General features: G+C 40.1%; 1 protein-coding gene across 10 annotated transcripts in view; it reads left to right on the forward strand.

The window, feature by feature from the left end:
* Nucleotides 1-11,738, forward strand: part of PTPRM (protein tyrosine phosphatase, receptor type M) — a 422,377-nt gene extending 410,639 nt beyond the window's left edge. For all 10 annotated transcript variants that reach the window (XM_027676337.1, XM_027676347.1, XM_027676366.1 and 7 more), the window contains 4 exons: nt 2,343-2,468; nt 4,247-4,410; nt 6,431-6,566; nt 10,841-11,738. In XM_027676337.1, the coding sequence (XP_027532138.1) occupies nt 2,343-2,468; nt 4,247-4,410; nt 6,431-6,566; nt 10,841-10,894 (480 nt within the window). In that variant the 3' untranslated portion in view covers nt 10,895-11,738. The remainder of the gene's footprint in view (nt 1-2,342; nt 2,469-4,246; nt 4,411-6,430; nt 6,567-10,840) is intronic.
* The last annotated feature ends 13,288 nt before the right edge of the window (nt 11,739-25,026 follow it).

Below are 25,026 nucleotides of genomic sequence, written 5' to 3' on the forward strand. Positions count from 1 at the left end.
ACCAGCCCTCTGCTGGAATAATGTGGTGGTAGTCTGTATTCCTAATATGAAGATATTTGTTAATTATTGATTAAGAGCAATTATAGATTTTTTTATAGAAGACTGCATGTCATTTTTATTTGTGATGTGATCAAAAATCTTTTTAGCTTTGTTCAGTATTGCCCACACTTAGAAAAAATTTTTAACATGTAGAATTTGTTTTTAAAAGATACTAATCTTCCGTTTGGTCTTTCAAGGGAACTTGTAGGAATTCCACACACTATTTTAAAGACCGAATTTCTGATTTCAAGCCCTTCACTGTCTTCAGGGAGAAAAAATAGAAATGAAAGACAAAACTTTTATTCATGAATCTAAGATTATTTTCTGAGTGAATAAGGAAAGACTCAAGGGAGTCAGGCTGTTAGGGACTGCTGAACAGAGTTTTTTTAATTTGTCAGATGTGTTTTGAATTTACAATAGGGCATGGCTATTTCAAGCATTTATTACCATCACAGGATTTAAAAGCTATTGGGATATGCAGTTAATGCACCTGCCTCTGCAGTATGTTAAACCTTTTACCTCTAATGTGAGTAACAATCTTTTCATTAGGAATAAATCTCAAAACCCTCAGAGCAAACAGAAGTGGAGAGAGGGCACAGCTTATTAAAAACACGCATTACATTCAGATTTATTAATAATTACTGTTATCATTATTATTTATGTGTATATGAAGTGTTTAAAGTTCTGTTTCGATATTACCATTTATGTGGATTGTTATGCTCTATTGGGAAATGAAATTCAACCCTCCACAGTGACTCTGGCTTAAAGAGAGTTGCTAGTATCACTTGCATGCAAAATGTGCAGACCTAAATGCTTTTGGTTTCTTTAGAAATTGAAAATCTTGGCTTCCTAAAACAGCTCCAGCAAACATCTTTGCTTTTTATCATTTAAGTATTTTTCCAATATCTGTAAAGCAGTATTCCTGTGAATTTGGAACACGTGTCCTAAATTGTGCGCATGTTAAATTATCTGAGCACTGGAATTTGCACCACTTGTATGCATTTTATTTTGTTATCCTGTACACTAGCATGTTTCGTAAAAAAAATTTGTGAAAGATTTAGGCAGTATTTGGAAAGCAGTTTGCTCAGCAGACCAAATCATAGAGGGGGGTTAAAATAAATGAAAATATATTTTCCTACTTGAAATTCCTGGTTTTAACTTGTTAAAGTGATCTCCTGCAAATCAGACCCTGTTTTCTTTTTAATTGATGTAGTAAATGATTATGTTTTCCTAAAATGTAGCCATCTCTAAACAGCTTTGTTGAGGACTAAGTGTTATAAGAAATGCAAAACAACATCTGGGGTAAATGTGATTTGTCAGCTCAGCTCTGGATCACCAACAGCAATGCAGCAGAATGAAGACCACAGCTGTTTTACTGAAAGAAAATAAAAAGTTCCAAATCTGACATAAATGCTTCTGCAAGCAAACAAAATTTCATGAGTTCATACTTAATTTTGGTGAATGCTTACAAAAGCTATATGCTTGAACTGCTCTAAATATCCCTGGCAAAAAAAAAATCATTAGGATTTTCATGAAAAAAAAATGGACAGGCAGAGTCTAGCTTCAAAAACCTCCTTGCGAAGTGTTGATTTAATCTTTAAAGTATTAACATAGATGATAATTGGTTCCTGGATTAAGCCGTCATATATTATTAGACACTAAAACTGTGCAAGATAATGATAATATTACTTTGTGATCTTTAGATACCTAGAACTAGTGTTTTCTGAGCACTGAAGAAAGTATGATTATATTTTCAGGTGTCATTCATAGAAGAAATTAGGCAGTTGTTTAAAATTTAAAGGAATGCTGATATTAAACGATATCATTGGTCATAGGTGAAACAGATGTGAAAGTTAAGTCCTCAGTTTTGAGTATTGATGAACCCTTCATAGTATAAATCACACATTCTAATGTAGCTTGAATTAATAGTAACATTTCAGGGCAGTTGGACATACCAGGCCTTTGGTCTTTAGGCTCCACACTGTCTCCAAGATATGGTAATACTTATATCTCCTGTCTTGTCAAAATGCATTGCAGGATTAACATTGAGTGTCAGAAGTGTTTTACTCCAAATACCAGAGAACAGCAAGTGCAGCAGCAAGAAATAGTATGTTCAGTTGCATGAAAAGGCATTGTAAAAGCAGAGTGCTCAAAACTGGTGGAAGACTTTGTATTTTATAAAGATATTGTGCTAGAATTTCAGTAATACATGTATCACAAATTAAAATACAAAAAAGTATGTTGAGGCAGCATGAAATTCAAAATGATTAACTGTATTCTTTTTTGTTCATGGTCTTCTATAGCTGTGTCCTCAGTACTGGCCAGAAAATGGAGTACACCGGCACGGTCCTATTCAGGTGGAGTTTGTATCAGCTGATTTAGAAGAAGACATAATCAGCCGGATATTCCGAATTTATAATGCAGCCAGAGTAAGGATGTTATTTGCAAAACAATTCTGTATCAGTAGATGAATTGACTCAAATCAAAAAAATGAAAGTTGAACTCACATAGAACCATTTTCATTTTTCAGCTTACTTATTTGAAAGCAATGGTGCAATACTGAGTCACACCATAATGAATGAGAAAAAATCCTTCTATGTATAAGCAAAAAATATTTTAATGCATATCATAAGTGTGTTAAATGCAAATGAAATAAATGTAGTATTCAGACTGTATGGTAGCCAGAAAATGCTGAAACTAGTGCTGTTTTCAACGGTTTGAAATGGGCCATCTTGCATATTTGTATCCTGTGTCATGTGAAGAAAGCTGTGCACCAATACCAGGCATGTTTTTCAGTAGCGGTCCCAAACTTAGTGAACATCCTGTCTCACTAAACACACTTCATAAAATAGGTAAGAGCTTCAGAGAGGCAAGTGGGTTCTCATATCGAGCTTTTATGCTCCCATAAAGGTGATAGAGGACTAAACGAGGCGTGTCTTTCGAGCTGAGAGGAAAAAAGATTCCACCACAGACCAGGCATCTCCTCCCATCCAGGGAGCCTTTGCATTGGGTATCAATCACAAAAGAGCCATAGCTGGGAATAAGTAGCACTCCCTCCTGAAAAAAATCGAGAACTGCCCTGAGATCTGATACCTCTCAGTACAGTGAAAGACTCCAAAACCACACCCAAAAATATGCTAATATCCAAACAGGGAAACAGATTGTAAACTTCAAGATACTTCTTTAATACTATGAAGGCCTGATATTCTCAGTAAGTGTGGCAATATGAAAACACAACCTCCAGCACCGTTAATGTGAACTTCAGCAGGAGCTGGGTCTGGCTGCTGTGCTTTGGGAACGGGGGCCATCAGCTGAAAGCAACTGGACAGGAAATCAGTAAATTCCAAATTTTGACATAAAGCAGACAAAACTGGTTAGAGAACATACCTAATGCTGCATCCAGTTTGGTTTATTCCTGTATCTTGTTAATCTTACATGCTCTGTATTAACTCTTACTCTAGAGAATAAAATGTAATGTCAACATTTCTGTGTATTGTTCATTTTAAGGGTGGCACTAAAATGCCCTTATTTTGCACAGAAGTGGCAAATTGTAGACTACAAAACCAGTTTTCATGTGCGTGTTTATTATGCCCTTTTCAAAGGACTAGTTTTCTGCCACTAACACTTGTTCTGTGCTCCTTTTTTATTTTAAATCACCATAAAGCAGCTGTTCAGTAACGTTTCACCAAAGGGGTTCTGACTGCTGCAATAGAACACAATAAAACAAAATATAGTTAGATATATTTTATAAGCCAGAAACATCTGAGGGTTCTGTTTGGTTTTTTAAATGTTTCCTTCTTCAAAATATCTTGAAAGCTTTTGACCTTTCTTACAAAAAAAGACAGAAACACATAAACGTTCTTAAAATTGCTGAAGCATGTATGTGAAAAGGGTATATAACTGAAGTTGTGTTGCAGCTCCATCTTTACTACCAAGTTCCTGCTATCATATTATTTATTTGCTTGATCATGCAACTGTACTATTGCTCTATTCCAGACTATTTGTATAGCACTCTATTTAAAAATTCTTGTTCTAATAACTTAGTTGGAAATTAAAAGTCATAAGTCCTCAAGGGCAGTTGAAATTACATTAGCAGTTTGTTAGCAATCATCTGCTTGAACAACTTTCCTTGCTGATTCAAATATCTAAATTATTTACCCCCAGAAAAATGCTGTTATTTTTCCTGCTTTTTTCTGAATCTCTACAGCCCCAAGACGGCTATCGGATGGTGCAGCAGTTCCAGTTCCTGGGATGGCCCATGTACAGAGACACTCCAGTTTCTAAGCGCTCCTTCTTGAAGCTCATCCGTCAAGTGGATAAGTGGCAGGAAGAATACAATGGAGGAGAGGGACGCACAGTTGTACATTGCTTGTAAGTACTGGAAAAGGAAGAGAGAAAGTAGGGGAATACTGTTACAGAATTTATGCCAGATTTTAAAAGATTTGTGAAGAGATGAAGAGGCATCCATCTAATCTGGAACTGCATAATACAATAATGCATAATTCCCTCTCTGTCCTTTGTTAGACCCCTGTGAGAAGATGATGGGTACAAGTTAACTCTATTTTATATAAAAATGTCCAGGGATTTTGCAAATGGAAAAGTTGCATATTTATTCAGAGTAAATCAGAATTGTACCTTCAGGACAATGTACCTTTTATTTCTAGAGATAAGAACTGTAGAAATAGGTAGCATTGAAGGGTGATTTCTCTTCCACTCATAAAGCACAGAAGCAAAAGTGGTGTGATAGACCAGTTATGATGATCCTTTAATTGCCTTACCTTTCTCTAATAATGTTATATATTTTTGTCCTCCTGTGATTTTGTGATCCACTGATGCCGACTCTCATCCACTCTGCCACCATCCTCCTTTTGATATGGTTTAATACCTGTACATGCTGTTTGCTCTCAGCAGTAGCCGATCTTTTGAGACCAAGTCTTCAGTGCTTGAAGTTATATTCGTCTTCCTCCAAACATCTGTTTAAAGGTGCTGCCATGATGGAGAAGGGTCGTGGTAACAGGAAAACCATGTTCAAAAGTTGGGACCCCATGTTAGAATGATGGAGGAAAATCTAAGAATATAATAATAATTCCCACTATCACTGACCTCGAACAAGTCACTGCTCTTCAGTTTCTCCATCTGTAGAATGGGGATAATAATACTTTCATCAAAGAAGCATTGTGCAGTGTGATTAATTAATGTTTTGAGATCTTTAGCTGAAAAGATCCTTTTGAAGTGCAAATTACTGTTATCTCTGAGGTGGCTGATGATATTAAATAGTTGTAAAACATCACACATGCGTCACTTCCAGGCAGTAAAGAAAGAAAAAGCTCTAATATAATCCTTTTAAATCACTTTATTTTAATTAAAATTCTCAAAGAGTCCCACAATATCAGGCAATGTTTTGGCAGCAGAGAGCATTCTTTTCATACTGCCTGGATGTGACAGATGTGCAATGTTGTATCTTCCTTTGAAAATCAACCATTTGCGAAGCTGGTTTGAAAGACCTGCTACCTAACTAGTCCGCACTCTGGTAATTATTAAGGTTTATTATTTTCAGTGAAGCGCAGCCTAAAAATTCTGATTAGAATTGCGGTAGAAATAATGGGGTTTCCAGAAAGAAAGAGATTCTCTTGAAGATTAAAAATAACCACGGATAAAGTGTTATTAAATGCTGTATTTGATCATGCATATGAGCATTTGTGCCTGCTCCTTTGTTAGCAAGTCACTTCAGGTTCTCATCCTCTGATACTGTGGGTGGAGGGGAACTAGATACACTTTTTTAAAGCAGTCCTTTCGAAAAAAGTTATCCCCTCTGCCTGCTGCCAGTGGGTGAGAGCATCAGCCAGGGGAACATGGCAGCAGCAGCTAGTGCCATACCAAGTGTGCAGCCACCAGACAGACCCCCACAGATGAAATTTCTGGTGCTTTTGCTGTTCCTCTGAAATGCCCTTGCATCCAGAAGCAAAGCACTAGGATCCAGAATAAAAGAACTCAGAGATTCACTTTCTCTATAACATTTCCAGGCCTGATGCTCATTGCAACCATGTGTGTTTACAGTGCAAAGCAGCGTTGAATTGAATCTAAAAGGACTTTGTCCCTATTTTAGCATCGCTGTCTCAAGTGTTCACTAAAGAGTGGTGTAAAACTCAGCCATTCAATTCCCTTCAGGCTCTCAGCCTGCTGAATTCTGAATCACAGCTTTGAGATCTTTCATCAAATTAATTTCTATTAAAATGTGTGTTTTGCCTAGAGTTCAGTAGCCTTTGGGGCCAGGAATGCTCTGTGGCTTCTCCCTGCGGGAACTCATGCGTTCTGTAGCCATCCCTGTTGCTGTACAAACTTGGAATATAGACTCAATTGTAACTGAGCCATTTTTTCGCTTTTATTGTAGGAATGGAGGTGGCCGCAGTGGGACATTTTGTGCAATCAGTATTGTTTGTGAAATGCTTCGACATCAGAGGGCTGTTGACGTATTCCATGCTGTGAAAACACTGAGGAATAATAAGCCTAACATGGTGGACCTTCTGGTATGAGCTTTTTAACTGCACCACTAAATAGAAAATGTTCCTTTTTCTCAGAAGACTCAGTAAGATTTCCAGGATTTGCAATGGGAGTTGTTCACAAGGCAAGCAAGTCATTTTCAAAGGGGATAATGAAGTCACTTCACTTGTAAGAGTATTTTTACACTGCTTTTTTCCCAAGGAGACTTTGTCTCCATTCGTTTGAATTTTTTAAGAGTTTTAAACTTTCAGATGAACATCCTTATTAATTTTCTTTTCTAGCAGGCTGAGCCAAGTGGAGAGCAGCCCTTGCATGGTAGAAATAATAGTTATGTAAAATGAAATGCCAGATTTTCAAATTATATATTTTATAAATAGCTTAATCGCCTAATATTTATCAAAGCCATGAATTTCAGTTTGACATCCAGAATATTGCATTTAATTATGGTTGCTCTATCTCATAGAAAGATTAAAGAAGTTCAGAAACAAGGGGCCATGTGCAATTATTTTCCTAGAGAGTGTTTTATGAGCCTTTTTTTAAAAGGAGAATTGCTGAAGTGCCAGCTGCTATGCCAGAAGAGCTGCAGAACAGCTTAAACCAGCAGGTTCTTACACTCCAGTGTGTAGTTTTGTACTTGGGGATGGGTGTAGTGTAATAACCTGTTCTGAAACCTGGGCTATAAAAGACACTGTTTTACAACATCCTGCTGCAGAGGTGGCTGCTTAAGAGGCAGCTGTATTTGATTTAATGTCAGAGTCAGGAGGAAGCAGCATCTGGGTGCTTTCAGGGATGCTAACCCAATCCGATCCAATTTTGCAAGTTAAACAAGTTTGGGTCATTTTAGCAACTTTTCTATAGCATGCCCAGGGTGAGGCAGGAGACATCTCACTAAGATGACCCAAGCTCTTGTAATTTTAGGAGAGATCCCCCCTCAGGTGAGCTAACAATGTCCAAGTGCAAAACACGCTGGAGAATGGGCAGAAAGAGTGAGGTTTTCAGGTGCATGTGGAGATGGGCAGGGATATCCACCTCCCCACCACATGTATCACTGTGCCCCATATCTCACGTGGAAGAAGGGCTGCCACCACATCCCCCATCTCAGTGCTCCCTTCCAGCCTGCCTGTGAAGTCCAAGACCCTCCCCTGGCCCTGCTCTGGCCAGGCACATGGAAAAAGACCAGATTTTGTCAGCTATGCAAAGCAAGAAGGGGGAATTACAAGCAGTACCACAGGACCATGAGCCAGCAATGTGGAACTGTGAATCTTGAATCAGTGAGAAACTACCAAGCTTTCACTTGGGAGGGAGCAGCTTAGTTGGCTTCTTTTCCTCTAGTTTATATTCTCAGGAGGAGAATCATCATGCTGAGAACCATACATTTTTATTTCCTAGATATTAAGAAAAATGTTCTACATCTTCATTCAGGTAGTATAGTTTGGACAGAGACTTGGCAGGCCTGCTGTTCCCCATTCTCCCAGAGCTCAAGTCCACAGAACACACTGATATCTTATTCATTTATTTTATAGAAATAAAAAAGAAAATTACCTGTGTGAAGATGTACAGTTGAAGAAAATGCTCTCTATAAATTCCCATTTGTGACAGTTCTCCAGCTATAGATTTGTCAGGCAACTGTCTCCATTTTGCAGAAGAGAATTTTTTTAATCAAAAGCTAAGTGTATTATTTTAGAATATAAAAGTACCTTTTAGTAAATTGAGAGTGTTATTGAGAATATCTGGAAGGCATTGAAAGGCCTTGTAGGGACTTTTTTTTTTTTGAAATTTCAAAGCACGTGTGAAGGAGATAAGTATTATTTTTCTTATTTTACAGACAGCAGAATGGAGGCAGTGGACAATCAGAATTTTCTCCATTATCACGTAATGCACTGACTGAGCAGAGTTAGAATGACATCTCTTCAGTCTTGGTCTGCTACCTTGTAGGAACAAATATTTGAATTAGCAAGATTTTGATTTTCAAGTAGATTGCTTCATGGTATAAGGGAATTGGGACACTTGTTTTTTTTCCTATTCCTGTTACTGAATTTATCCTTTATGACCTTTCTTACATTAATCTGTCTTTGCCTCAGTTTCCATATCTGAAAAGTGAGAACAATAATATTCATTTACCTTGTAAAATTTTATGGTAAAAGATTAAATGCTCAGAATCATGACAATATTTCACAAAAATAGTTTTAAGATTGCTTTATCAATACCTGTTGGGCACTTTCTGACAAGCTAAAAGGCCATCTTTACATCCATACTTAGAGATTCATCTCTTATTTCATTGAAACCTTTGGTTTTCCTCCAAGTGTAAAAATTTGAATACCACATCCATACAATATGGAAATCTATGAAATTTTTCAGCCATCATACAAAGGTAACACTTGGTATTACAAAATCTCTATTATGGAATGCCCAAAGCATTTTGTGATAAATGTTATTCGACTTACCTGTAGGTGTCCTAGAAAAAAATTTTAAATATACCTCTTTTAATATCCACCATCAAGTGAATAATAAAAATGTACAAAAGACACTCATGAGTGAAGACAGTGGGAAATAATATATGTCTGCTCTTTAAGACAGGTATCCTCTTTACTAAAAATGACATTTATTCAGCTGGATCACTAAATCAGCATAAAATGAGCATGGAAGAGTGGAAGTGGATGAGTGGCTGACCTCTTGTTTTGATCTGTTATGTAGTTATAGAATAATTTCCATTTATTTAGAAACATATATGCAATAAAAGCAGAAAAGGAATTTACATAATACTCGTTTCCTTTCTACTTTTTTTAATTCTTTTCTCATTCTGAAGAAGGCACAAGTAGTTTATGGAACCTTGCAGGATCTTAAAACCTCACATACAACTCATTCATCACTTAGGTTATATGTGAACCTTGTTTTCTTTTAAAGTCAGAGCTCTCAACAAAAGAACTTGTAAATGGTCCATGTTTGTTGATGGCTTTTTGATTATTGTAATAGCACATGGTCTTCTGCATGTTAAGGTGGACTCAGCTAAAATGTGACCCAAAGACACAAGTACAGGCCGAAAGACTTAATCCTCTAAAATGTTTACTCTAAAAGAGTAATTGTAATCTTCCTACTTGTGATGTTTGGATGGGGAAGGCTGAGTGCTGTCAGTTAGTTAAGTCTGTTGTTGTTCCCAGATGACAGTATGAGCCTAGTTATCTTTTCATTAATTGTTTAAAGTGCATAAGTGAAAGAGGCGTTTCAGTATCAGAAATAGTCATAAAACTGGCAGGTGTTTCCAAATTGAATTTTCAAAAGCCAGAGCCCTTGGATTCAGGGAATCTGCACCTACTGTTCCTTTCAGGTTTTTTGTTTCATTTGAATGTTTATAGTATTGTGAGTAGCAAGAATGAAAACATAAGAGGGATATTTGTGCATATACAAAACTGTGAAGCCATCAGTGACTGCATCATTTAAAAGTTGCATCATTAAAAGTTGCAGAGTGGGCAAAGGTCAGTCAAAAGCATTTGGCTTCTCTGTTCTGCTGAAGATGTGAAGGGGGCCAAGTCATGACCATTTGTCCCTGAAGGATGCAGACTGGGTTTGCATCCCTCAGGAAGGGGATATCCCTGGGATTTACTCTCTTTCCATGCAGTTGCAAATAAAACAGCAGGTCTGTGTTTGGAGCACAGGGATGGCCCCTGAAAAGTTACTCTGGGTAAGAGAGAGCTGTTAAGAGCCTAACTTGTGCATCACGGTTAATTGCTAAAAATAAACTGGAATGGATTCAAGTAATTTAGCTCAGGTTTGATCTCACAAGCCTATTGCACTGGATAGGGGACAGACTTTCAGATTGGGTCTGGGCTGCATGTAGAGGACCAGCAGTAAGTGGCTCTTGCCCTGAAATGTTGCAAGTGTATGAATGTCATTAAAATAAAAGTTACAATCTGGGAACTACTAAACACGGGATCTATTTTAAGATAAACATTTCCAGGGAGGAATTTCAATAGCTCCAATTCTGGTAAAGGGTTACATGAGCATTTTGACAGATGACAGAAGGGTTCCAAGTCAATGTGCTTACGAGCAGCCAATTTTTCTCATGCAAGTGTATTAGAGCAGCTGAATACACATCTAACATAAGCAGTACCGTAAATTACCGTGTGTAGTGTCTATTGTCTGGTTAATATAAAGATTTTCTTACCTGAATAGAAATTGGATTTGCAAACTGGTTCACATTAACGACAGCTGATAGTAAATAATTTCAACAGAAGAGAAATATTGATCCCCTTAATTAAGTTTCTTCAGTAACTGACTTTGTGGTTTTCTTTTGATTTTTCAGGATCAATACAAATTCTGCTATGAAGTGGCTTTGGAATACTTGAATTCTGGCTGATTGTATAAACAGCACATACAAAGTTCCTCCTTTCACCACCACAAACAAAGCAAGTCGCTTCATGATATCTTTGTAAATGAGATGAAGACTTCTCAGTGTTATGCTTATACTGCTTTGTATAATTGGCTCTTTTTTAAGAGCCCAAAAACGTGTTTATAAAACCGCTTGCACTGCCCGTTTCCCACTATAATGCCGCTGCTTGACACCCATATGAACGTACACCAAACCACATGGCAGTTGTTGAACACCGTATTCATACATAGCCATTGATGTGGTGAAGCAGCATAGTCCTCTGGTAAATAAGAGAGCACAATTATATTCTTATGAAGGAATTTGTACTTTTCTGTTATATTTCGTTGCCTGTGATTCTCAGTTATTGTCACAGCCTAGTGTACATTTCTGTTCTGTGGAGAATGCTGTCTGGCATTTTGATAATATATTATTTTAGTTATATTTGTATTCTAACACGTGCATAATAAATTAATCATATGTAGCTTATCTGAACTAACAGAAAGAAATGTACCAAATCATGTTAACTTTGTTGAGTTGTAATTTCTATCCACTTTGTACCATTTCAGAGAGAGAATCTTGAGTGAAATACAGTTAGGAAAAGCAAAATACAGGATGTTCAGATTAATATATCCAAAGCTTTTTCATTTGTTTATATTGTAAATATGTTTTGATTTCATCAAATTATTTATTCATTAAAATGATTTTTTTGTGAAGCACAGTGAGTGACAATCATTTTTATTAAGCCCTGGAAATGCTTACTGTATGATAGTGTAAACATTTGTTTACCTTGTATGGATTCTCAGCTCAATAAATAATTACATACATGATAAAATCTTGTTTAATTTAGTATCTCTTGGCATCTGAGAGCCTTCAACTAAGCCTCTTTTCAGATTAAATCTAGTAAATACTGAGCTACCTCCAGAGTGTATTTATTATGTGATCCAGTGTTGATCCAGCCAATAGCAAGGTCATAGAATCATAGAATCATAGAATGGTTTGGGTTGGAAAAGACCTTAAAGATCATCTAGTCAACCCCCCTGCCATGAGCAGGGACATCTTTCACTAGGCTAGGTTACTCAGAGCCACATCCAGCCTGGCCTTGAACACTTCCAGGGATGGGGCATCCACAACTGCCCTGGGCAACCTGTTCCAGTGTCTCTTCCTAATACCTAATCTAAACCTGTTCTCTTTCAGTTTGAAGCCATTCCCTCTTGTCCTCTCACTACATGCTCTTGTAAAAGTCCTTGTCCATCTTTCTCCTAGGCTCCCTTCAGGTACTGGAAGGTCGCAATTAAGTCACCCTGAAGCCTTCTCTTTTCCAGGCTGAATAAACCCAGTTCTCTTAGCCCTTCCTCATAGGAGAGGTGCTCAATTTGTCTAATCAACTTGGTGGCCCTCCTCTGGACTTGGTCCTACAGGTTGATGTCCTTCATGTGCTGGGGACCCTGCAGCCAAATGCAGCACTCCAGGTGGGGTCTCACCAGAGCAAAGTTGTGCCATGCCAGTACATAAAAGAGGTGGAACATTATGTTTAAAGATGCACGTGCACAAATGCAGAACCTGAAAGATGCCCTGCTCTGAAGAAGAGATGATGTTGGGCTAGGGGTGTTCAGTCTTGTCCCAGCATCCCTGTGCAGCCCTGGGCATTCCCTGCCATTTGCTCTGTGTCTGCTGCTGCTGCTGCGAAAGGGGTGACGGTGCACTTGTTCTTGGGAAGAATGACTGCTGTGAGGGGGGATGCAATTCCTCTTCTTAAAGATGTTAAAGATACCAATACTAGAGTGACTGGGGGTGGGCGGGGGGGGGAAGTTGTTAAAATTTTCATGAAACTGCTCTGTTACTGGAGTTGTTGTCAGTACTGCCACTGGACAAGTTAAAGCATTAAAGCTCTTGCCTGTCCTGAGAATAGCTTTACCAACCTTCCATTGCATTTGGATGGTTCCCCTTTCTACGAAGCAAGCGCAGGTGTCTGAATATGCTGGGAATTGCCTGGTGTTTATGGATGCAGGAGGTGCAGCAACAAAGCAGCAAAAAGGAGGAATGAGCCAGAAATGGCTTGCTGCACCATCTGCTGGAACTGCAGAACTTCATCTCACCCAGAAGTGTCAAGGAGACATTGCAGGCAGAGCAACTGCTCAATACTGAAGCCTTCCAAAGCTATAGGGGAAACCAAATTCAAGGAAGTGTCAGACTGCACAGTATTTCAGCTCTTAAAATGATCCTTTTAACGTGCTAGCCATCTGGAATGGAGGCAGTAGCTATATAAATGTATCAGTCAACATGTTTTGAGAACCTCTAAATCTAACGGATCCATCTTGGACAGAATGACTCACAGCTTGTCAGCTACCAGTTCAAAACCACTCCCAAAATTCAGATCTGAAGACACGAAGATAGGTTTCCTCTGCAGCTGGAAAGCATCTCTTTTAAAATTGCTTTAAAATGGAGCCAGCACGTACTGGCCATTGCTATAAATTGCACAGAGGTACTGAAGAACTTAGCAAAAACAACCCCAGTCCTGAGAAGAATGATGGTCCTTGGATAAACCTTCAGCCTGTTGCAGAATGTGCTCTGATTCATTTTAGAAGCCTAGTGTTAGGAAACAAAATCCAAACCTCTAACATCATATTCCTCACAACCATCTTGACAGACCAGGTATGCCAGCCAAGCATGCTTGTTTGTAATAATTATGGGACCATAAAAAGTTGGGTTCTGTGATGTATCCATTGAAATACACATGGGCACGTCCAGTGATTCAAAAAGTATAAGTAAGACAGACAGTGTGCCAAAGGAACCCTTGGACAGAAGATGATGCCGGCAATGTGATCCCAAATGTGAATGAGATTGAAATGGAGCAAGAATTGTGGGTACTTCTCCTGAAGACAGAAACTGCCCATGTCAGGCAGACATTATTCCACCTGCTGTACTCTTGCAGACATTCCTTGCACAGGTAAGTCTTTGGTAGTGAGGGGTGGAAGGAGACAAGGAGAAAAGAGTTTTGCAGTGTTCCTTGTTGTTTTACTGATATTTCTCTTTTTTCCCTAATTCTTTCCACATAGGCGTAAGTCAGAAGTTATAGGGTATATGTTACTGATGTCTTTACTGCCTGATGTTGTTTGAAAAGGCATTCTGTGAACTACAATGCCATAAAACTGGAGCCAGCTAAAGAAAGCACAGCAAGCAGCTTTGTGTCCTCGTTCTCACACTACAGCTATCAATCAGTACAAATGATAGAGAAATCCAGGCTTAGGTAAAACAATATTTTGGCAAGAAGAAAAAACAGATGAAGAGGATGAGACAGCTGGAGTACCTCTCCTATGAGGAAAGGCTGAGAGAGCTGGAGTTGTTCAGCCTGGAGAAGGCTCCAGGGAGACCTTACTGCAGTCGTTCAGTATTTAAAGGGGGCCTACAGGAAAGATGGTGACAGACTTTGTAGCAGGGCCTGTTACAATAGGATGAGGAGTAATGGTTTTAAACTAATTTAGATTAGATATTAGGAAGAAATTTTTTCGAATGAAGGTGGCAAAACTGGAACGGGATGCCCGAAGAGGTGGTAGGTGCCTGGAAACGTTCAAGGGTTCAGGTTGCATGAGGTTCTGAGTAACTTTCCACTTTCTAGTGGAAAGTGTCCCTGCCCATGGCAGTGGGTTTGAACTATTGTATTCCAATGCAAACCATTCTATAATTCAGGAGTTAGGAATAGAGGAAATATAAGGAATCAGAAGGGAGGAGAAAGACAATATCAACACGGGGGGTTGGTATTCAAGAATTTTGAAAGTCATCTGGAGTGTGCCATTTTAGAGGAGACAACAAAAGTAGCAGCCATTGTAAGTGTTAATAAACCAAATTCCCTTTTCAGAAGAAAGTTACACAAATACAAGCCCAGTAGAGCTGCAGAACTTAGGGAGACCTCAGTCTGAGTTTGGAACAGAGGAAGGGATGTTTTCTTCAATGCCCAATATATAAAAAGTATATAAATGAATAAAGAAATACTTGAAATGGTCAGCCCTATGTATCACCCAACTCATCATCTCTCTGGGACTTGAGGTAGATGATTTTTGTTAAGCTATTCTGAAAGAACAGCAGTGGGGATGGTGAGAGAAGTGATCACATGCAGGTAACCTGTATCTTTATAACATCAAGGCTCCTGACAGATTCCTGGGATTCTTTGTCAGCAAATTGAGTTTGTCACTGGCTGGTATCTTCGTAGAGAGACCCCTGGTGGCCTAGTGGTTAGCGTGCAGGACTTTCACTGCTGCGACCACGGGTTCAAATCCCGGTCTCCTGGCCTGATGGAGGTCGTTAGCCCTGTGTGGCCATCCATCTATGAGAAGGACACTCTAAAACAAACCTACGTCCTGAGGACCTCACTGCCATTGTCCAAGCTTGCTTGGCCCCGGCAGATGAACCTTAGGATTAAAGGGTGGGCTCAGTTCAGCGCAGGCTGTGTCTCACCTAAAAAATCCATTGCGCAGGCTGGAAAGGTAAAAGACCTTTCCCCAAATCTTCGTTCGCGAAGATGGGCCATTATTATCTTCGTAGAGTACTAACTAGCTTAAGGACTACATCTAGTAAAGTTAAAAATTAAAACAGAAAAAACTTCTTAGTCAGCTGTACACAGTGTGTCTCAAAAGGGTGTCTGTGCCACAAAGACTTGATCTGAAGGTACTATGCAGCATCAAGACCATCTTCATTTTGGGTTTCTCCTTCATCTGGTTAGGGCTCATCTTTAATCTCTCTGAAATTGTTTTCTTTTTATTTCACTGTATATAGGTGTTCCCCCAGGTCAAACTGCTTACTGTGCATGCTCTTTCTCAGTCCTTTAATGACGTGTAGCAAAGACATAACAGACTTGGTTTTGACATGTGGCAATGAAGATAAATTGACACTTCCAGGAGCAGGTATTCCAGGCATTTTCCTTTGAAAAGGCCTGTAGAGGCTGTAGTGGCAGTAGCAAACCTAAAGCCTTTTGGCATTACTCACTCCAAAACACTCACAGCAAGATCAGCTCCTAAGTGTCCTTTCGTGGTTGTATTGTGTCTCATCTCTTCTCCCCCTGCCCTCTCCCTCATATCAAGGATGACTAAAGGAAAGTAAGTTTCAAAGTTCACTTGAATTTTTACAGCCTCATTAACTTTCTGATTCAAAGGCAATTTGGTTGCTCTGCCTCCCAAAGTAACTTCTTCAAGAAGTTGTGCATTTGCTTTCAGAAGCAGCAAGGTATGTAGGCAGATCACTGTAACAGAATGATTTGTCATATCATTTTACATTTATTGTTGGTTTTACATTTTTTTTTATCAACTTGGAGCCTTGAACTACAAAATCGCATGCAGCCCATATCTCATGTGAGACATGAGGCTTTATTAAAAAAAATATAAATTAGGAATGGAAGAAAATTTTACAGCTTAGGTCTGTTGCGTGATGCTTGTTAAGGAAGACAATGGCTACTGTCAATTTTAGGGGCACAGTACCAGTAAAACCCAACAGATCATGTGAAAAATAATGTTCTTTCTAATGGATCTCATTTGTTTTGTTGATTTTTATAGACCTTGTCTATATGGTGAAATTATAAACTGATGGGTGCATTTGCATTGCCTCAGCCAGCTCTGCCTGCAGGAGCTTTCTGTACACCACTGGCATGAAGGGGCTTGTTCTGCACACCCCCACTCACCTGGTGACACTCCCCTTCAGCATCTCAGCCCGCATTAATGGAGGAACCTTTCCAAAGCCTTGTCAACCCTTTGCAAACTGCAATAAACAGCAACAGCAAAATGCCTTCCTCACTTCTGCTGGGTATTTCCAAGCAGACTTTGCTGTGAAAGGCTGAAAAGGCAGCTCCTGCGTTGCTTATTTCTCCAGACTCACCTGATCTGCTCCAATCCTGAAAGCCATCCTCTGCTGTCCCCACTTCCTCCAGTCTGTCTTTCCAGCTCCTCACCCACTCTCAGACCAAGGCTGTCCCATCTCCACCTCCAAGGGCCCTCCTGGAAGATGCATTGCCCTCTGGTGCTCCCTCTTCCCTCCCAGTCCTGTCACCAGCGCATGTGATGCTCTTTCTGAGTAATATGACTTGAGATAGATAGAAGGGAGATTTGAGTCTGGAAGAGGTTGAGGTCTACAAACACTCTATCATGGGGTTTTTTTAATATTGCTGATAGTATTCAATGTACAAAGGCACAGGAAAAATAGGCTTTGACAATGAAGAGTGAGAGTGATGCTTGCTGTAGCTTGTCTAAGGGAATGTGTCAGGGGAGATTAATATCTCATGTTCACTGGCAGTCTTTCCAAGCAATGGTATTTTTACTCCTGAAACTCTTGTATTGATGTGTTTTCAGTAGCAGCTAGAAGATTTTTAATTGTATCTCTACAGTTGTGATATTTCTAGCAGTTGTTTTTTTGTGATGATGTGCTCAGGGGCCACAATTAAAACCTAAGTCTCGTTCATGCTAGACATACATTAATACTGCTTCCAGGCCTGAGTAAATTCAATCAGAATGCCTAGTCCTACAAACATTCACAGTAATACCCTCTTGTCTAGTCCAAGTTGCACAAAAAAATCAATCTGATACTCACACACATTTTGCATATGAGTTCTTCAGTCCCTGTGCATGTCCTGTCAGAGATTAAGTTAATTTTCTTCATAGCAGCCCATATGTTGCTGTGTTTTCTATTTGTGACTAAAACAGTGTTGATAGCACACTAGCATTTTAGCTATTGCCAATCAGTGTTTGCACAGCATCAAGACCTTCTCTGGTTCTCACTCACTCTACCCCAGCAAGTAGCCTGCAGATGGTCAAGATCAGCTAGAGGGGGAGGGAACACAGCTGAGACAGTTGAGTTCCACTGACCAAACAGGATATCCCCTACCGTACATCATCCCAATCAGCAACAAAATGGGGGCGGAGGGGGGAAAAGCAATTTCTAGGAGGCTGGCTGGGCATTGGTCTGTCTGTGGGAGAAGGTGGGTGACTTTTTTAATGCTTTTGCATAAATTGTTTGTGGCTTTTTTTCCCGCTTTCTCCTTCCACTTTCCTTCACTTATTAAACTCTCTTTATCTTGACCCACAACTTACCGTGCTTTTACTCTTTCTATTCTCTCCCCATCCCATCAAGGTTGGAAGGACTGTGCAAGTGTAGCTGTGGAGATTTAGCTGCTGGCTGGGGTCAGTCCACCAGAGCACTGAAGTGTTTGTAGGTCTACAGCCATCAATCAACAATATGCTTCAAGAAAAAATTTTAAATAGGAGCTCACTTGTCCTAAAATGAATAGGATTGCCTAGGTGCTTAAAATTAAGCCCATGATGTATGTTATTAAAACTACATTTTAAAAATGAACCTAAATAGATGGGACAGATTGACCCACTGACTCAAAGTGATAAAAACATTTAATTTAATTGTATGTGGCAGAAAATTTGCAGCAGACACTTGGCCTTCTCTGTATCTGTACAGTATTCAGTTCATTTTAAGTAATGTCTATAACCAGCAGTTACTGCAGCAAAAAAACCCTCTGCTAGTGCTTTTGCTATGCCATGAATGAATGTTACAGGTGCAGCAGAACCCTGCCTGAGAGCTCCAGGCCTGCACAACTGCAGACACTTTACAAGGGGGTGGCATTTGACCCCACTGAGTTGCTCTCCCAGAAACTAACAATTTAAGATTACTCAGAAGGCAGAGCATCACAATGGATCACATACTTAACACTCCTTTTACACATCAGGCTAGTAATGACAGCCTCTAAAGAGACACTGGTATGTATGCCATCTTATTACTCTCTGTATTTGTAACCTTTAGAAGTTGAGCTGAATGCATAGAGAACTAGCCTGTTGTTGTGTCCCCTTGAAATTCTGATTTATACGGTATATAACAATCAGCCTATAATATAAAGCCTTTTGGAGATGAAAAGTCTTTGCAGTGAAATACAGTTACTGCCTTGCCACATGAGAAATGGGATGGAATTTGATGTTGGTCCTTGAAGGCTTCATTATCTGCTCATTTCCGTGTTCTCCAGTCTGCACAGTTTGGTGGGAACACCTGGGAAACTCTTGCACACCCAGATGTAAGAGGAGTGACCTTTGTTGGCCATGTACAAGAATTTAATCAATATTACACACCACATAAAACAAAATGTAGCTTTGCTGTTACAGGGGATGAGCACACATTCAGCCGTGCTGAATTGCAGCTCCGGATTGCAGTGGATTGCAGCCCTGCGTTTGGGAACGATTACAGTCTTCATCTGAAAACAAGCAGCTTTTGAGCAAATCCATGGAGATAGCACTGTTAAAAAACCATCTGCCAGTGGCTTGCAACTCTTTTGCTTCATTTTATTCAGATTAGTTTTTTTCTTGGTAGGATATGAGCAAAATACAAGCCATCACCCAAACTAGATACTCTTCATTCTTCACAGGTTCTTCTAGCCTGCCTGTACCAACCTCTGCAAAGTCCTAGCAAGAAGATGGCACATGCATAAATCTGTATCTCTTTCAATTACAATAAATGGATGAACTGCTATCAGTCTGTCTTCTGCCTTCTTTAGGCTGCCTTGCGTGGAGCTATGCCTCGGCCTGACAGCCAAAAGGGCATATAAGCGAGTGCTGCTGTAATTGATTTGAATAAAAGCTTTTGATACATTAAATGAAAGCCTTTGGTACATTAAACTGTACTGTCTTTTTATCAGATGACAAAGCCTGCTGGTCAAATTGAGCTTCTTTCTCCTTCTGTTGGCACTCATCCCTTCCTTCCTCCCTTCCCGCTGCCAACCTCTCCTTTTGCCAAATTACTCTGACCCACATTCTGAATGTCTGACTACACTTGAAGGATCAGTCTGTGGTCATCCCATGTCTGTTTTGACAGGCAGCTTTGCCAAACATTTGTTCTCCAGCAAAGGCTCTCATTCATGCTGACAGCGTTGCTCTTCTCTCTGCCATCCCAGCACATCTGTCAGCAATGCAGCCTGGGGCAGAGCATCATCTCCTAAAGGTGGGCAGACTTTTACTGCCTTGGGTGGTGTTTACCTTTCATCTTTTTAAATAGAGCATTCTCTCCCCTCCCAAAATGCTCTCTTTCAATACATGTTGCATGAGATTTCCATTTAGCTGAGACTCTTAGGAAGAATCGTGCACCCTCCCCTAACTGGTACTGCTTAGTACAACTGCAAATTCATGTGTTACACTTCTTCTGGACAATGAAGATATAATTTAGTCCAACCTTGCATACAAACCTACTAAATAGTTCTTGTAACCAAGCAGTCAGAACAATATTGCAATGTAATTTTCCACAACCAGCTGTGTCAAAGGTACTGAGATTATGGTGGTTACTTGCTACTTTCTAGAAGCGGTCAGACAAGAGCGGTGTCTTCCCAGTACAGCTGATAAATGGCTACATGATTTGGCACCAGATTATTCAAGCAGACAAATTAACTTCAAATATTAATACATTCAGCAACCAGTCAGACAAATTGCTTGTTCAACAAGTGCCAGAGTGGTCATGGGGGGATTTTCCTTCTGCTTTCAGGAAACCTAACCTTCAGAGCAGTGCTCGACCAGGCCAGTAAGCCTATCAATCAACTAACGAAGTTGGCAGCAGTTAAACAGACCTTCATTTCTCTCTGGAAAGGAGGTAGGAAAGAATAAAAATCTTGTCCAATTTGGCCAGTGTCTACAAGAATTGTCAGAAATCCGTATTTCAAATAAAACACATGCTCCAAGGCTCTGAATCATCATGGCCATCTGACTGAGGACCCTGCTAGGAGTCTGCCTACTCCAAAACTGTTTTTCCATGGCCACGGGGTGACACATCTTGAAGGGGTCTGTCTGCCTCCACAGACTGATGATGATGATGTACATGTAACAAGGGCCACCATGACCTCTCTCTCCTCTCCTCTTGCATATTTTACACTTAAATCCTTTCAGAAAGGACAAACTTACTGTTTAAAGTAACTTGTTCTATGATAATATAACATAAACAATTGGGGAAATGCAGTTTATATATATATGTGTGTGTGTGCGTGTGTGTCAGATTATATCAGGAGAGTTTAAAATTGAAATGCTTTCATCAATTAGTGAGAATGAAAAATCCCTGGATTACTTTAACTCTCCAGCTTTCAAGCTTTTGCACACTTATGTATTTTATGAACAACAATGTTCTCGTGAAACTGATTGTAACTGAGTTGAATATGGACTTGGAAGCCAGTCTCTCAGTGTGACATATCACTAGATCAAATAAACTGAGAGGAAGAAAGGCATTACCACACGACATGATACTTGCAGTGTGGAGTCATTCTTGTGCTCTTTGTACTCAATTGTCTAGTTGTAGAGCTTCAAGAAATGCTTCTAGTAAGGGAATATTTGAAGAAAGCCTTTAGGGGTGAAAACAAAAGCCAAGCTGACTGTTGCAACACAATCAAGATAAGATTACAAATATAAATTCTGTGTTCAACAAGCAGAAAATGCGTTTATAATTTTATCATTGTACTCAAGGCTTCCTTACAATTTACATCTTCACTGAGTATAAATACATTTTCTATATAACATATGGCACTGAACTGAGCCAATCAGGAGGGGCCATTTGTGCTCTGAGCACTAAAGCAATTCCATAAATTATGCAATATACTTTGTCAGTAAGTGTATAGAGGGGAAAGTCATTAACATCACAAATCACACCTTATTGCTGTATATGTTAGCATATTTTTTTATTATAACTCACAGGTGTGAAGTTCTAAATACACTTCACGTGGTGATGAGGTATCCAACTTACTTGATTTGGATTCCAGAAGACATTTAACAGTACTGACCCATGGGGATGAGTTTGTTCCACCACTGGACTTGGAATAGGTCGCATTGCTGCTCCAGGCCCAGCAGTAAGCTGAAGCAAGACACACTCTGCTACCCATAGGATGAGTTTGCATTGCTAACTGAGAGGGGCTCAGCGGTGTCAGCACATCGTAGGCATGAATATGCTTATACAGACACTGAGCCTCCCACATCTATTCCTAGACTGAGTAAATATGGCTCAGTCCTTTGGGAAGAGATGTGTGTAACTACTCCGGACTTGGTTTCCACGCTTTGATTTAGATGTGAACAGCAATAACGTAGTCTTAATTTAAACAAAGGATTTTTATATCCCTAACAGCAGGGATATAGTGCAGAAGACTGTTTATCAGTATCACATATGCAATGTGCATATTTAACTTGATTAAGAGTTTGTCTTCTCTCAGAAGAGACCACAACAAGATAAAACCTCCATTAATTGTTCTGATTGCTTGATATCAAAGAGCAGTTTTGGTGTCTCATGTAAGCATGTGCATCTCTGAGATTTCACAGCTCTTTTACTCTCCCCATGAAAAGCCCAGGATCTCACTGGGAGAAGGCTATCCAGAAGGACACACAGAGGGAAACCAGTGCAAACAGGAACTGGCAAACACCTCCAGCCTTGACGAAGTTTGCTCCTGAAGTATTAGGACTGTAGCCTTTTCAAGATAGTTTTCCAAACAGTTCTGTCTGTGGGTTAGTGTATTGCAGCCCTTCCATCAGCCAGCACTGCCCTGCAGGCTCAGGCACAGCAGGCACAGGACATGGTGCTCTGCTCCGCAGGCATCTCCCTGAGCCCAGGGCCACGGCCCTGGCACAGGCCCCTGCTGGAACAGTGAGGCTGTAAAACGGGCAGCAGAATGTCAAGAGAAGCTGCAGGTCCTCTGGAGGCTGATCATAGCTAATGGGAGGAGGCTCCCAACAGCCAGGCCAGCAGATGAAACCCACCTTTTGCCCTCTGACCCAGGGTTGTGCTGCTGGCCCGAGCAAAGCCGGCAGCAGAGAGGGAAAGCCAAGCTGTGCTGCACGCAGTTGGTGGTCTTTGTTTTCCCTCTGCGGGGTTCATGCCATTCACTGCTGTTCTTCTTGGCTCCTTCCCAACTTGTTTTCCCAGCAGCTATGTGTATGTTTTACAGAAAGAAAGGGTAGCATCCAAATAAAACTCTTTCTCTTCAAGGTCCCACAAATCACCCTCATCTTTGTGGTTTTGCTAGACCATTTTTGGGTTCTTTAAATGCAGTTATTTTACCCTCAGCACATCCACATATATCTATATCTGTTTTGATATGGATTTTTTGCTTATGGAAAAGGGCAAATGCTTACAAGCAGTTTAATTCATTTGTATTACTTGGTGCCTTGATAACTCTTCATAGATTTGTTCAACAAACAATTTGTTGTGACTTCAAATATTTCTTCAAGAGGAAGAACACTCTACTTTTTCAGTAGAGTGTTTCCACTCTACATTCCCTGATCTCAAATTATTCTAGTCCATGAACAAGTCTTTATTTCTTGCTAGGAAGGAGAACCCACCACCATTTTACAAACAATGAAAAGGGTTCAGCTTTTGGCCTGAAAGGAAAGGCATTGGGAGAAAATCCACTAAAGTTTTCACAGGAAAAGAGAGTACAGGCACCCCATTTTTTCTGCAGTTACCAGACCTGGGACAAGCTCATATTTCTGATTTCTCTTCCAGGGAGCTTGTGTTAAGCAGCAGCATCACCTTGCTCTTTAAGGTAAAACACAATCTCATCAATATTTTTCCAACAGATATACAGTTTTCAAGAGACAAAAATCTTCAAAGCCCAGCTTCCATCACTGAAAAGCATTTACAGAAGTAGCCTCTTTGCTGATTCCCTCTCTCACGGGTTAAGCAGCTTTGAACCTTGAGTCAAGGGACAGGAAGAGGGAGGCCAAAACTACCCAACTTCATAAGGGCACTTTCCCTCCCTGTATGGCAGAATGTTTGAAGTTGATGCCAGCCTACTCAGCTGGAACAGCATCACTGATGTGAGTATCATACTCCCATTTGCAAGGACTTCTCACAGTACCTGACATCAGCAAAGCAGCTGCCTCTTCATTGCTGCCCCACTGGCAGAAGGCGTCTGCGCTGCAGGGCTTCAGACTATGCCACCAGGAACCAAACAGCAGGACCTGTGGACCAGTTTCCCAGCCTAAAGCAGCTGTGGAGGTACATGGTGCAAAACACAGCACTGCCACACAAGTGTCCTGGCTTAATGACTTCACTAATGATGCATCCTTCTGGACAGCTTCTGGTGCTGGCACCCACTGCCCACTGTGCCTCATCCTGTGCTGCAGGACAATGGAAAAAGATTCCCCTCTCATATGCAGTCATGCAGGAAACAATTCTGCCTCTCTGAAGAATGACTCTGAATGATAAATGGCATAAGCCAGGAATTTTGGCAAATTAAAAAGTTTAATTTATTATGCTGCATAATTCTAACTGCTTAGCAGGTGTGACATTACTTGCTTATTTGAAAGCCAAAAGAGGTAAATTAGATGAAAATGTGTTTTGTAAGAGGTTGTTAATCAGAAAGGACTGCTGGCTCCTTCAAACCACAGGTGTTTTTACCCAGTGGACTGTGCCACCAGCAAAGACCTCCCAATCCCGTGGGTTCACAGTTGCCCATGAGGGCTGTTCGCCTTGTTTTGTTTTGGCAGCAGCTGACAGGTCTTTAGCAAGGCAGCTTTCTCTCAGAAGGGCTCAGCTCCTACTGCCTTTTCCCCCAGCACAAGAGCTCATCACTGATTCTCAGCAGGAACTGGCACAGTTCCTTGGCTTTTTCAGTATCCTACAAATAGCTGCTGAGCAAAGCGGTTCTGGAGAAAGAGAGAGAATAACAAAATCTGGAGCCATTCCTGCCCAGTGTCAGAGCAAAGTTCATCAGCCAGGAGATATCTTTTTTATCCAAAAAGAATAACATTAATCTCTGCAACAGAAGAAAATTAGTCTCTCTGTGTGGCAAAGTTTTACTGTCACTCAGGTTTGCTACTTCACTTGCTCAAAAATCTGAAAACACCTGAAAAAATGAGTCACAGAAGGTCCAAGGCCTTCAGAATAGAAATTGTTGCAACACATATGATGGAATAAAAGGCACTTTCCAGATCTACAAGTGGTTTCAGACAATGACATTTGGGAGTAAATATTAAGAGTGATGGAGAGAAATAAATTTATAAGAAGTTAGAGAAAAATTATGTTGGCACTCAGTTGTAAGGCATCAGGGGCTATGGGGTTTGTCCTAAGCTATGTCACAGACCCATGCTGACCCTTTAGCCTGGTTGTGTCACCTCCAATTCTCC

This window comes from Neopelma chrysocephalum, unplaced genomic scaffold (genome assembly GCF_003984885.1).
Source record: "Neopelma chrysocephalum unplaced genomic scaffold, ASM398488v2 Primary Assembly neopelma1_22, whole genome shotgun sequence".
In the NCBI taxonomy this organism is placed as follows: domain Eukaryota; kingdom Metazoa; phylum Chordata; class Aves; order Passeriformes; family Pipridae; genus Neopelma; species Neopelma chrysocephalum.